Here is a 13659-nt window from a genome sequence, read left to right on the forward strand (position 1 = left end):
AGCTATGGAGCTGGTTGTTTCTAAATGAAATAGCTGTAAATTTCTCCCCACCCCTTGGGGAGTGACCTACTGAGCACCCCTGCCTGGAGTTCCCTTCTTTCCTGAACATTAACATTTGTCATTGTACTATTTCATGTTCTCTCTAATGCTGTCATTCCATGCACACTTGCCCAAGAGTAATACTGAACAAACATGCATAAAATCAAGCCATTAAAACTCTGAGCTTAGAAAGGTTTTCCATTATGTTATTCCTCTGCACCACCAACGATAAAATCCAATCTGCATAGAGGAAGGGAAAAAAAACATGTCCTACATGAATAAGGCACTGTATTGGCCTCCCAGCATAGCGGATGCTTCGCTTCCAGTCCTTGCTGCTGGCTCTTCCGGCCATGGCTTCAAACTCAGTGGGGCTATACCAGTTGTCTCCTTGTTTAATACACCGTCCTCGACCGCCTTGGACAGAGTAAAACCAAGAGATTAGCAACCAATGGAAACTTTCCCATCTTGGGCCTCTTCACAAGTTTTGGACAATTTCCATTAGCCCAACTCTGCATGGCCAATGGTCATGAACGGCAGAAGCAGCAGTTGAAAACACGGGGAGCAACACAGATCGGGGAAGATTGGCCTAGAGAAGGGGCAATGAATCTTTAACATTCCAAATGTTTGGAACTTCAGCTCTCAACATCTCTACCAAAAGTAGCTAGTGATAAGGAATTCAGAGAGCTGTAGTTTAAAACATCTAACCAATGTTCTTCACCTGAAACTAAAGGGCATTTCCATCTAACTAGTACGGGTTTGTCACTGGTTGACAAACATTGACCTTGAAATAACAAACTTAGGGCTGAAACAAATGGTGCTAAAGGGGCGGCTTCACGCCACCCCCTTGACTGCTGGATCCGGGCTGCAGCAACCACACACTGTGGCCCTGATCCGGCACTTTTCTGGCCCAAAAAGAAGCAGCAAAATGCCGTTCCTTTTTGAGCCAGAAAAAGGCTGCCCTTTCTGCCACTGTTGCAGCTTCTAAAAAAGCTTCCCCACATGTGGCCAACAGGGCAGGGCAGTGTCGGGGCATGCATCGTCCATATGCCATAACCCCACACCAGTACATTATCTGCCACAAAACTGGGACTGGGTGAGCACAGGTTCTACGGCAGACATACTCTCAGAACTTGGAAAATATGGAAGGAAGGGGGAGGGGGGGAAGGAAATATGACAGCATCTTTAAGACTAAATATGGCAGCATCTTTAAGACGAACTGGTTTTCATTTCTGCATGAACTTTTGTGGATATAAACCCACTTCTTTGGATGCAGTACTGAGTGGTAAACAGTTGCTATTGTATCTGAATAAGTGGGTTTATATTAATGAAAGCTCATGCTAACATAAACACCAGTCAGTCTTAAAGGTCCTGCCACATTTCCTTTTTTTCCCTCCCCATTCCTTCCTCTTTGTTATGCTGCAAGAGACTAAAACAGCTACTTCTCTGAGAGCTTGGGAAAGTCATTTTTGGACTACAACTATCAAAACTACATTTTCCAAGTTCTACATATTCTGACCTGTCACAGTCACAGCCATATAAATAGGGAAAACATAGCTCGCTGTTTCTTCTGAAAGCCTGAAAGCAGATTACTAACCCCCCACACAGACCAAAAGAAGAGGAGGAGACTCTGCACCTGAGCCAAGTCTGTTTTTGTACAGGATCCCGCTGATATTTCGGCACCGCACAGGCAATTCATTGTCATACACTGACGGGTCCCAGTTATATTTTGTTCCACCTTTTTCTTGCCCAGATGTTAAAGAAGAAGCAGGGGACTGGGGTCCTGCAGATTAATGGGGGGGGGGGGGGAAAGACATCACACAGTTGCACTCAGGTCCAATTTCCACTTTTCCTGCAGAAAGACATGTCAGGGGTTTTCAAAGTGACATCTAGTTCATTAAACAAAAGCATTGGACCACAATTCTACAGACCAGGGTTCAAATCCTTGCTCAACCATGGAAACTCATTGGGTGACTTTGGGGAAATCACACACTCTTAGCCTCAGAGGAAGGCAAAAGCAAACCCCCTCTGAGCAAAATGTGCCAAGAAAACCCCATGACAGATTCCCCTTAGGTCGCTAAAAGTAGGAAACAATTCAAAGGCACAGAATAACAATAAATTATAATCACATTTGAAACACAAAAAACATATGTGAAGGATTCAGGATGTCATTCCTTTCCAAATCACCCTGTTCCCACAAGCCATCGACACTAGCATAGGGAACAGTGAAATGAGATAGTTCTTGCACAAGATTTCTACATTTCAGTCATTTGCCTGTGCAAAATTTGCAATTGCATTGCTTGTGTTGATATCTAAACTAGTCCTGTGTTAATGGTTTAATAACACTGTGTTACCTAATAAGAGTGAATGGAAATTATTTATTTGTTTAACAAAGGCAAGACACAGAAAAACGATGTTCATAAAGCTACTGCGCCACCATGTGGAAAATCATGAGATGACAATATAACAGGCCAAGAATACTAGTGAACTACACATATGACAAGACAAACTTACCAAGCAAGTACCCTCCATATGTGGGTACATTTTTATGCATAAATATCTGTAAAATTCATAATATTGAAAAGCACAATTGTTCACTGGCGGTCTCCATCCAAAAAGAAAATGACATAAGTGGTGAAACAGTTTTCTCTCCTACCTGCAGACTCTTCTATGCCCTATAAATCTGCTCCAGAAGCATGGAGACCACCCTGGAGCAGCTAAAGAGGGCAGACAGGAAGTGGGACTGTTGCTGGGGAAGCAGGATTTCATTTGCAAAACACCAGAAAGAATCTACTGATACACATTTATATCAATACTGGTCTGGATTCAGACTTGGTCATATTTAGAGCAGACCCACCCAAATTAATGGGGCAAAATCCTATTGACTTCAATCATTCTACCGCAGGGATGAGAATTCTGTGGCCAGCCAGGTATTATTGAAACTCTCAGCATTCCTCACCATTGGCGCTGCTGAGAGCTGCAGTTCAGCAATATCTGGAAGGCTGAACCATTTCAGATCCCAGTCCACCTGAAATATGTCCAAATGGATGCAATGCAATATGCTAATTTCTCTAAAATACAATATAATTTTACCATCTTTATTTTATAGAAGCTACAATACCTCTATTAGACCACTAAAGTATCATTTAAAATGCTAAACGGATGAGTTCTTCAGCACCCTTCATCAGGCTGGGCACTGCCAAACATGAAAGAGTTCTGAAAGACTTGAAAGCTCGTTTTTTAAAATAATATTTTATTGTCCTCATAAAGTTTTTACTTTATTGATTACTAATTTTACCTTGCTTTCCCTCTTGATTTTATTTGCCATCTCTCAGGCGCCATTCAGACTCACCTATTTGAGCTGGATGGAACTGGGCAGAATCGGGTCCCCCCCCCCCCCCGAATCTCTCCAGAAGCAAGCGCCCACTAAAAATTTACCTCAATCAGGGTAATTAAACCCTGAATGCCCTTGCAGCTCTTCCAGAGAGTTCACATTTGCAGGTACCAGTTTAAAATGAAGGCGCCTTTGCTGTCAATCAAATTCAGTTTTGTTTTCATCAGGGAGACGTTTCCTACAGCCATTGGGCAATTGGATGTGTGCTTTCCCCCTCCTTTTTTTTAAAAAAAAAATAAGGTGGGAGTGTGCACATATTTTGTCAAATTTAAAAACCTCCAGGTGTGTGTGTGTGTGTTGTGTGTATTTGGGTCACTACAAATTATGGATCTTCCCCTGCCTCCACTTTTCAATCCCAAAATGCAATCTAATGCCATTTCTGCATCCTCCCTCTCTGCCACCCCAGAATGCCTCATACATATACAATAATAATAATGTTAATAATAATAATTAATTCCTCACCCCAAACGCCATCTCTGCATCCTTTGCTTTCCCTCAGATTGCCACCCCAGAATACACATATGTAGCAAAAGCATTCTGTATCAATTTGCCAAATTGAAAGAGAAACATTTGTAACATTCGTATTATAGCATTCGCAAATAAAAAATAATTTAGAAAAAAAGCCTCCTGCAAAGTGCTGTGCTGGGAGCAAGGAAATGAAAGGGAAAGTAGCACAAGCAGACACACATTCTATCTATATATGTATCTATCTGTAGCAAAAAGCATGCGCATAGTCTGTCAAAAAAAACTAAAAAGGGAGAGAAAGCCGCCTGCAAGAGCGGAGGCTTGCTCCGTTCCCTGCCCTCCCTCTGACCTACCTGAATTGACCCTTTCTCCAGCTCCTTCCTCCTCCACCTCCTGCTCCCCCGTTACCCTGATTCTGCCCTTGGTACCCCCGGCTCCATCCGTCACCCCTTTGGCACCCATCCTTCGGCTCCTTCCTTCTCCTCCTCCTCCTCCATCACCCAATGCTGCCCTCCATGGCTCTCTTCTTTCCCCCAGCTTCATCCTCCTCCTCCTCTTCCGTCACCCCGATGAAGGGGAGGCATGATCCACCCTCTGCCCTCCCTCTGACCTAAATCCCTCCCCTGAACTTGACCCAATCATGATCGGGGACAAGTTCATATTCGCCAGACCCGTTTTTAAAAAAAAGATACAGCTTTTACTCTGTTTCCAAATGACCTGCACTAAGGGGCATTTGTCCCTCAATGGGAGTGCAAGCCTCAGATTCGCTTGTGGGAGATTCGGGGAAAATATGAACTTTCCATGGTTAATCCGGGTTCTGATCTGGGATAAAAGGTAGTCTGAATGGCCCCTTAGTTTAAGAACTCGGGGTGAAGCAGATGGGCATGAAGATGTGGCCTCCGCCCACAATCAGCCAGGGACATTGGGGACCGCATGGCCTGATCTGAAAGTGGACCACTGGCAAGGGGCAATTTTTCTGCACTCCCTTTGTTGGTGGCTTCCAGCCGCCCCAGGGGCATTCATCATCTGCATGCCACATCCCCAAATCAGCCAGAAGCTGCTCCTTTTGGCCCATCTGTTTCAGGCCAAAGTTTTGTCACCTAAACTAACTCAAACTAACCAAGTACTTTTTCTGCGTTGCTATATCATTTGAGGGATAAAAGAGGGTAGTTAGAAATTACACTAACAAAATGTAAGAAAGTAACAATGCTATGGCGTCCCTCAGGGCTCTGTCTCCCCGCCCTCCCCATACTGTTTAACATATACATGAAACCACTGAGAGAGGCTGTCCAGATATTTGGGTTTCAATGTCACCAGTATGTAGATGGCACTCAACTCTATCTCTCCTTTCCCTCTAACTCCAAGGAAGTTGTCTCAGTGCTGTTGACAGTAATAGATTGGATGAGGGCAAACAAAGTGAAGCTTAATCCAGAGGTGTTCCTTGTCTGAAAGAAAGCTAATAATGAAACAGGGATTCAGCCTGTGCTGGACACCCCCCCTGAAATTTTAGGTTTGTAGCTTGGGTGTACTGTTTCATTCATTTTCAAACATGGATGCCCAGATTTTGGAAGTGGACAGGAGTGTGTTTGCATAGTTAAAACTAGTGCACCAGCTGTGCTACAGTAATTTCCTGAGAAGCAAGACCTGGCTAAGGTAATAAATATCTGATGGATTACTGTAATGCACTCTGTATGCAGCTGCCTTTGGAAACTGTTCAGAAACTTTAGCAGGTTTAAAATGCTGCCGCTATACTGTGAACTGGGACTGGTTATATGGAGCATATAACTCATTTGCTGAAATAATCTCAGTGGCTACTGATGATACATGTCTGGGCACAATTCAAAGTGCTTGTTTTGATCTATAAAGGGTCACACTACCAAGAAGCCCATTATCTCCCCATATGCGTTTGCCCAAATTTTATGATCTTTAGGGGAGGGCTTTCTCTCCATTCCCACAACTCTCCCAGGTTCACCTGGTGAGGAAGTGGGATAGAACCTTGTCAGTAACTGCTCCTAGGCCTTGGAAGTCCCTACCAAGGGAAGTTCAATTTGTCCCCTCTTTGTTGTCTTTTTGGTGGCAGGCAAAGAAAATTTTGTTTAAATAAGCCTTCAGCCTTGGCTGAAGTTAAATGTTTTCTATTTTAACATTTTAAAATAGTGTTTTAATTGAAGGTATATGTAATGTTTTTAAAACTTCTGTATTTCATATTGTTTTAGTGTTCTGTTTTAATTCATACTCTAGTCCACACTGAATCACATTTGAGAGAAAAGTAGGATATAAATAAAATAAATAAGTAACAATTCCATTGTTATGTGAAAATGAAACAACAGGAGTAAGATTTTAAGAAGTCCTGCAAGGCTGCCTTCATACCTGGGGTAAGAGGTGCAGACGGTCCCTTTAGTCCTGCAGTTTCTACAATGCTGCCATCTGTGTGAACAACAATCAGAGTGGCTTTCTCAGCATTCAAGCTGTCCCCAATCTGAAGAGCCGTTCTTCCAGACTGCAGGAGAAAACAAAGAGTTACATTTCTTAAGAGGAAGAGGAGTAATCCTCCCTTCCTCCTTTACACTGCAGAGTCAAAAATCATCATGTTCTGCTGTGCCAATAAAGTGAACTGGGGCCAACATGTAAATAAAACTATAATGTAGGGAGGGAGAAAATGTCCTACTTATTTTTATTATTATGCTTTTTTCTAGCGCTATGGTGAGATTTTGTAGCATCTTTGAGACTAACTGAAAGAAAAAAATTGGCAGCATGAGCTTTCGTAGATTTCAACCTACTTTCTCAGATGCATTTCTGAGAAAGTAGACTGAAGTTTAGGAAAGGTCATGCTGCCAATTTCTTTCTTTCAGTTAGTCTCAAAGGTGCTATTCTACAGACTAACATGGCTATATCTTTGAATTCTACCGATATGTACATGGTGTTTTACAAAGTATGTGAAATGGGTCCCTGGATTTTACAATTTGGATATCAGCTATGCATTACAATGTTCTATGTCAACATTTTTGACGCCAATGCCTAAATGCAACAAAGAGGATCACCAAGAAGCCAGTGGTACCAGAACCATAGAGCTAACAACATAAGGAAAAATTCACTATATATTGTAGAAAGCAGTTAAGGCTATTTTACACACATTAACAGGTGACTAGCTGTAGCTCCCAGCTGAAATTAAATCTGTTTGCAAAGGTGGGTTTACCTCCACATAACATGTGAGATTGCTCATTAAATAATACAAAAGAAACAAACCTATTACTTCTGAATAAAATGCAACTAAAACCAGGGCTTGGAAAACTTAACTTTTTGGGCAATGGGCCCATATAGACAGGCCAAAATAAAGCTGCTTCAGGTCATTTTGGAAGTATGCTGTTTAAATGATGCATGTGTCCTAAGAGTCCAGAAGCCACGCCAAAGCCACACTCCAGTCCTTAGGACAGGAGCGTGGCTTTGGCGTGGCTTCTGGTCTCTTAAAGTGCATGCATCACTTAAACAGCATACCTCCAAAGGGACCTGAAGCAGCTTTATTTTGGCCTGTCTGTATGGGGCCAAGAAGTCTTAGAATCTCCCAGTCAGCATGGCTGTAGTCCAAAAATGTAACTTATCCAAGCTCTGGCAAAGGTACATCCGTGCAAATGGACCAATGGGACTGTTACAGGTAACATTCTCCTATAGACTAGATGCTGCTTGTCATATTGGAGGTGTAAACTAACTCTAATCTTACCAGCACATGCCCGGAGATAGATGCTGCATTTGCCACTGATGTAGTAAATACGTTGTCTGCAGAAGCCCCCACGTTGGCTACAGTTACTGTGGTCACTTCTGTAAAAGATGACCAAAATAAATTTAATTTTCTGCACTATCATCACATGGATTTCATAAAACCCAAGCATTAAAGTATGCAACTACGTATCTGTTCTGTTTGATTCTGTTATCACTGAAACAAATTCGGAAGGGTGCCATCTCAAGCTGGAATGGGAATCATGTGGATCTCCAGATGTTCTTGGATTGTAACTCCAAGCAACTGTAACCAAAATAGACAATGACAAGAAATACAGTAATTACGGCCCAACACCTGGAAGGTCACAGGGTTCCCATCTTTTTTTTTCTGAAGGTGTAAATTTAAATACACAGAAATAATTTATTTATATAGACACTAGGTGTATAAATGCATTTAATCGCTGATAAATCACCAGGATTCTCACTCATTATTCATAAGATGGTAAGATGCTTCCAGCAAGAGAACAAGAAACTGTCACTTCGTAATATCAGTGTAGAACTTTACATTTCTGCCGTTTAAATCCAAGAAACTAATTTGTCTAGTGCACATTATTTAGCTTGCAGTCCTAATACACTTACCATGGAGTATTACTGAGTATGCATGCATACATTTCAGCTGCTTCAGTGGTGAGAACCATCTGGCTCTAGATGTTGCTGGACTGCAATTCCTAGCATCCTTCACCATTGGCTAAGCTGGCTAGGACTCGAGGGAGTTGCAGTCAACACCTGGAAGTCCTCATGATTCTCACCCATGCTGTGCTTGGATATTTTATATGTGTTTCAAACTAGCCCTCATCCTTTGCAATATGTCATACTAGAAGGGCAAATAGACAAGCCCAAAATAATACAGTATTGGTCACATCTCCTTTTTTCAGCTGACTGGTGGTCAAGAATTCAACAGGGGCAGCTTCCCCTATCACAACAATGATGGAGGCAGGGTGACCAGACATCCTCCTTTTCCAGGACGTCGTACATTTCAGCCTTCTGTCCAGGAGTAATTTCAAATTGTCCTCCATTTTGAGCATGACTAGGAAGCAAGGGTTTACATTTATACAAGTGTTCAGAGCTTTTATATGCTCATGTCCTACATTTTGCTGTGCCTTGTCCTCCTTTGAGGTTAGGACATCTAGTCACCCTGGCTGAGGGGAAGTGACACACCATTAATATTATATAATTAATATTATATTAATTAGAATCATAGAATCATAGAATCATAGAGTTGGAAGAGACCACTAGGGCCATCCAGTCCAACCCCCTGCCATGCAGGAAATCCAAATCAAAGCATCCCTGACAGATGGCCATCCAGCCTCTGTTTAAAGACCTCCAAGGAAGGAGACTCTATCACCCTCCGAGGGAGTGCATTCCATTGTCGAACAGCCCTTACTGTCAGGAAGTTCCTCCTAATGTTCAGGTGGAATCTCTTTTCCTGTAGCTTGCATCCATTGTTCCGGGTCCTGTTCTCTGGAGCAGCAGAAAACAAGCTTGCTCCCTCCTCAATATGACATCCTTTCAAATATTTAAACAGGGCTATCATATCACCTCTTAACCTTCTTTTCTCCAGGCTAAACATCCCCAGCTCCCTAAGTCGTTCCTCATAGGGCATGGTCTCCAGACCCTTCACCATTTTTGTCGCCCTCCTTTGGACACGCTCCAGTTTCTCAATGTCCTTTTTGAATTGTGGCGCCCAGAACTGAACACAATATTCTAGGTGGGGCCTGACCAAAGCAGAATACAGTGGCACTATTACTTCTCTTGATCTAGACACTATACTTCTATTGATGCAGCCTAAAATAGCATTGGCCTTTTTAGCTGCCGCATCACACTGTTGACTCATGTTCAACTTGTGGTCTACTTGGACTCCTAGATCCCTTTCACACGTAGTTTCATTCAGCCAGGTGTCACCCATCCTATATCTGTGCATTTTATTTTTCCGCCCTAAGTGCAATACCTTACATTTCTCTGTGTTGAATTTCATTTTGTTAGCTTTGGCCCAGCTTTCTAGTCTATTCAGGTCATTTTGAATCTTGATCCTGTCCTCTGGGGTATTAGCTATTCCCCCTAATTTGGTGTCATCTGCAAATTTGATAAGTGTGCTCCCAATTCTGTCATCCAGGTCATTGATAAAGATGTTGAATAGCACTGGGCCCAGGACAGAGCCCTGTGGGACCCCACTGGTCACTTCTCTCCAGGATGAAAAGGAGCCATTGTTGAGCACCCTTTGGGTTCGGCCGGTCAACCAATTACAGATCCATTTAACAGTTCCTTTGTCTAGCCCACATTTTACAAGCTTGTTTGCAAGAATGTCCTGGGAAACCTTGTCAAAGGCCTTACTGAAATCAAGATATACTATATCCACAGCATTCCCTTCATCTACCAAGCTGGTAATTTTGTCAAAGAAAGAGATTAGATTTGTCTGGCATGACTTGTTTCTCTGAAACCCATGTTGACTTTTTGTGATTATGGCATTGCCTTCTAGATGTTCACAGACTCTCTGTTTAATGATCTGCTCCAGAATCTTTCCTAGAACTGATGTCAGACTAACTGGGCGATAATTGTTGGGATCCTCTTTTTTCCCCTTTTTGAAGATGGGGACAACGTTTGCCCTCTTCCAGTCTGCTGGGATCTCTCCTGTTCTCCAGGAGTTTTCAAATATGATTGCCAATGGCTCCGATATTACTTTTGCCAGTTCTTTTAATATCCTTGGATGGAGTTCATCTGGTCCTGGAGACTTAAATTCATTTAGATTAACAAGGTGTTCCTCTACTATCTCTTTACTTATTCTGTGCTGAAATTCCCCTATTCTGTCCTCTGCTCCATTATCCTCAGGTTGAGCACCCTTTGCCTTTTCTGAGAAGACTGAGGCAAAGAAGGTGTTGAGTAATTCTGCCTTTTCTCTATCTCCTGTTAGCATTTTGCCATCTTCTCCACGCAGTGACCCTACCGTTTCCTTCTTCTTCCTTTTGCTGCGGACATATCCAAAAAAGCCCTTTTTATTGTTCTTAACCTCTCTAGCAAGCCTGAGTTCATTCTGCGCTTTAGCTTTTCTGACTTTACCCCTACACATGCCTGCTATTTCTTTGAATTCCTTTTTTGTGATTTCCCCCTTTTTCCATTTCTTATACATGTTCCGTTTCAAACTCAGCTCAGTTGAAAGTTCCTTAGTCATCCATCCTGGTTTCTTGAGACACCTCCCGTTTTTCTTTCTCACTGGAACTGTTTGAAATTGTGCCTTCAGTATCTCCCTTTTGAGAAAGTCCCATCCGTCCTGAACTCCTTTATCTTTTAGTATTTCTGACCATGGAATCGCCCTCAATACTTCTCTAAGTTTACTGAAATTCGCTCTCCTAAAGTCTAGGATGCGTGTCTGACTATGCCTGGCTTCTCCTTTCCACTGTATTACAAACTCCAGGAGAACATGGTCACTTCCACCTAATGATCCCACCACTTGCACCCCATTAACCAAGTCATCCTTGTTGATTAGGATCAGATCTAAAATAGCTGACCCCCTTGTTGCCTCTTCCACCTTTTGGACCATGAAATTGTCTTCCAGGCAAGTGAGGAATTTGCTAGACCTTGAGGATTTTGCTGAGTTTGACTTCCAGCAAATATCAGGATAGTTGAAGTCGCCCATCACTACTACATCTCTCTTTTCTGACTGTGTGGTCATCTGTTCTAGAAAGATATCATCCAATTCCTCAGTCTGACTTGGGGGTCTGTAGTAGACTCCCACCGTAACACCCTTGTTGTTTCCCTCCCCTTTGATTCTTATCCAGATGCTCTCCACCTGGCTTCCAGGATTGATGTCCTGGATCTCTTCACTGGTGTAAATATCTCTGACATATAGTGCTATTCCTCCTCCTTTCCTGTTTGGCCTATTTCTCTTAATAAGGTTATACCCCTCAAATTAATATTTGATAACATTATATAATAAAATATTTACATTATAGAACTCTGAGACAGTGTGGCACAGCAGTTTGAGGGCTGGACTGCAACTCTGGAGATGAGGGTTTGAATCCCAGTTCGGCCATGAAACCCACTGGGTGACCTTGGACAAGTCCCACTCTCTCAGCCTCAGAGGATGGCAATGACAAAGCCCCTCTGAAGAAATTTGCCAGGAAAACCCCATGATAGTGTTGCCATAATGAACTGAAATAATAATAATAATGAAATGAATTGAAGGCACACCACAACAAACACTGTTACTAATTTTAGATATTACTCATATTATACATTATATAACATTAATATGTATCGTAGAATGTTATATACACTAAAACGTCCTAATTAAAATTAACACTATTATATAATGTACATATATATATATATATTATATGCAATATATACTATACTATAATATATACTTATATATTATATGTATGCATAGAATATAATTGTATAGTATATAATATATATAAGTTATATACTATACAATAACATCCTAATTAACACTATTTTGTATAATATATATACACACACATATGTGTATAGTGTTATTGTATACAGTAGTATAATATATATATATATATACATACACATATATGATGTTTTATACTATACAATAACATCCTAATTAATATTAACATTATACTGTATAATATATATATATATATATGTATGTATGTATGCACTATCCATGACGCTGCAGCCTCCTTCGAAAGCTCATGCCGAACGATCCTCGAAGAGAAACGACAACGCAGAAAGAACCGCAACCTGGAAACATCACCCAAGGAGACTTTCTGCTGTGCTTTCTGCAACCGGACCTGCTTATCCCAAATTGGCCTTTTTAGTCACCAACGCACTTGTACAAAGCGCGGGATGAGTCGTTCCTGAATCTTCGTTCGTGAAGGAAAGCCAGAGAGATGTATGTAGTATTATTGTAAAGTATATAATATATATAAATGCATATACATATGTTTTATACTACACAACATCCTAATATTAACACTATATTGTATAATGTATATATGTGTATGTGTGTAATATATATACTCTCTCTCTCTCTATATATATATATATGTGTGTGTGTGTGTGTGTTATATAGTAAAAGCAAGTCATCATTATCATCCTTTTTTCAGTCATTGACCAGTATAAAATAAGATAAAATAAAGTAAAATATATGTTTTATATATGTATGTATAGAATGTTATTGTATAGTACTGTATATAATTATATATGTTCACGTACACACACACACACATATATATTACATACTAGACAATAACATCCTAATTAATATTGTACAATGTATATGCAATATATACTGTACTCTATGATATATAGCGTCCTGTCAGGGGCAGGGAAGCGCGGCGCGTGACGTTCCCGTGCGCGCGCGCGCGCGAGGCTGAGCTCTTGGTCACGTGGGAGGACGACAACGCCTCCCGCGTCAAAGCGCCGCTCAGGGGTCGGTCGGCTGCCTGTGTTGGTACTTGTGCGCATGCGCGGGATGCGCTCACCTGCGAAAGCTGCAGCTGCCGTGTCCTCGCTGGGCAGGGACTCGGCTCCCATCTGGATGTGTTCTGCGTCCGCCTCCATGACGGCCACGGCCGTCACCTCCTCCTCCTCCTCCTCTTCTTCCTCTGGGGGCTCCGCCTCCGAGCCGGACGCCTCTCCTTGGGGCTGCGGAGGCGACGGAGGCGACTGCTGCTGTCGCTCTGGGGTTTCTGCGGCCGAGGCTGCGACAGCCGCGGCCGCAGCCACCGCCGCCGCTGCAGCCACCGCCGCCGCCTCAGCCAACCCCAGTTGCTTGGCCGAGTCCGAGTCCTCCATCCAAAGGGGCCTCGGAGGGCTGGGGGGCAAATGGAAGTCCTTGAGGCTAGCCGAGCTTTTCCGATTTCGCCCGAGTTCCCTGAATACCCCCCCCCCGTTATCCTAAGCCTCTTCCGATGTTGTCCGAGCCCCGTTTCGGCCTCACCCGAGTAATCCCGAGCACTTCCGATCTCTTCCGCTCAACCGCCCGTTGGGCCGAAAGCTCACGAAGGTGCCCGAACAGG

At 42.5% G+C, this 13659-nt stretch overlaps 1 protein-coding gene across 2 annotated transcripts in view; it reads right to left on the minus strand.

Moving 5' to 3' along the window:
* Positions 1-13546, minus strand: part of DEAF1 (DEAF1 transcription factor) — a 41109-nt gene extending 27563 nt beyond the window's left edge. Inside the window, exons 1-5 of one of the 2 annotated variants that reach the window (XM_089520881.1) lie at positions 13123-13546; positions 7614-7711; positions 6266-6395; positions 1673-1819; positions 314-453 (exon numbers count right to left, since the gene is read on the minus strand). In XM_089520881.1, the coding sequence (XP_089377007.1) occupies positions 314-453; positions 1673-1819; positions 6266-6395; positions 7614-7711; positions 13123-13435 (828 nt within the window). In that variant the 5' untranslated portion in view covers positions 13436-13546. The remainder of the gene's footprint in view (positions 1-313; positions 454-1672; positions 1820-6265; positions 6396-7613; positions 7712-13122) is intronic. The other variant, XM_089520882.1, reaches the window with a different exon arrangement.
* Positions 13547-13659: the final 113 nt, after the last annotated feature.

Source organism: Sceloporus occidentalis, unplaced genomic scaffold (assembly GCF_023333645.1).
Source record: "Sceloporus occidentalis isolate IW3139 unplaced genomic scaffold, rSceOcc1.0.p SCAF_4, whole genome shotgun sequence".
In the NCBI taxonomy this organism is placed as follows: Eukaryota; Metazoa; Chordata; class Lepidosauria; order Squamata; family Phrynosomatidae; genus Sceloporus; species Sceloporus occidentalis.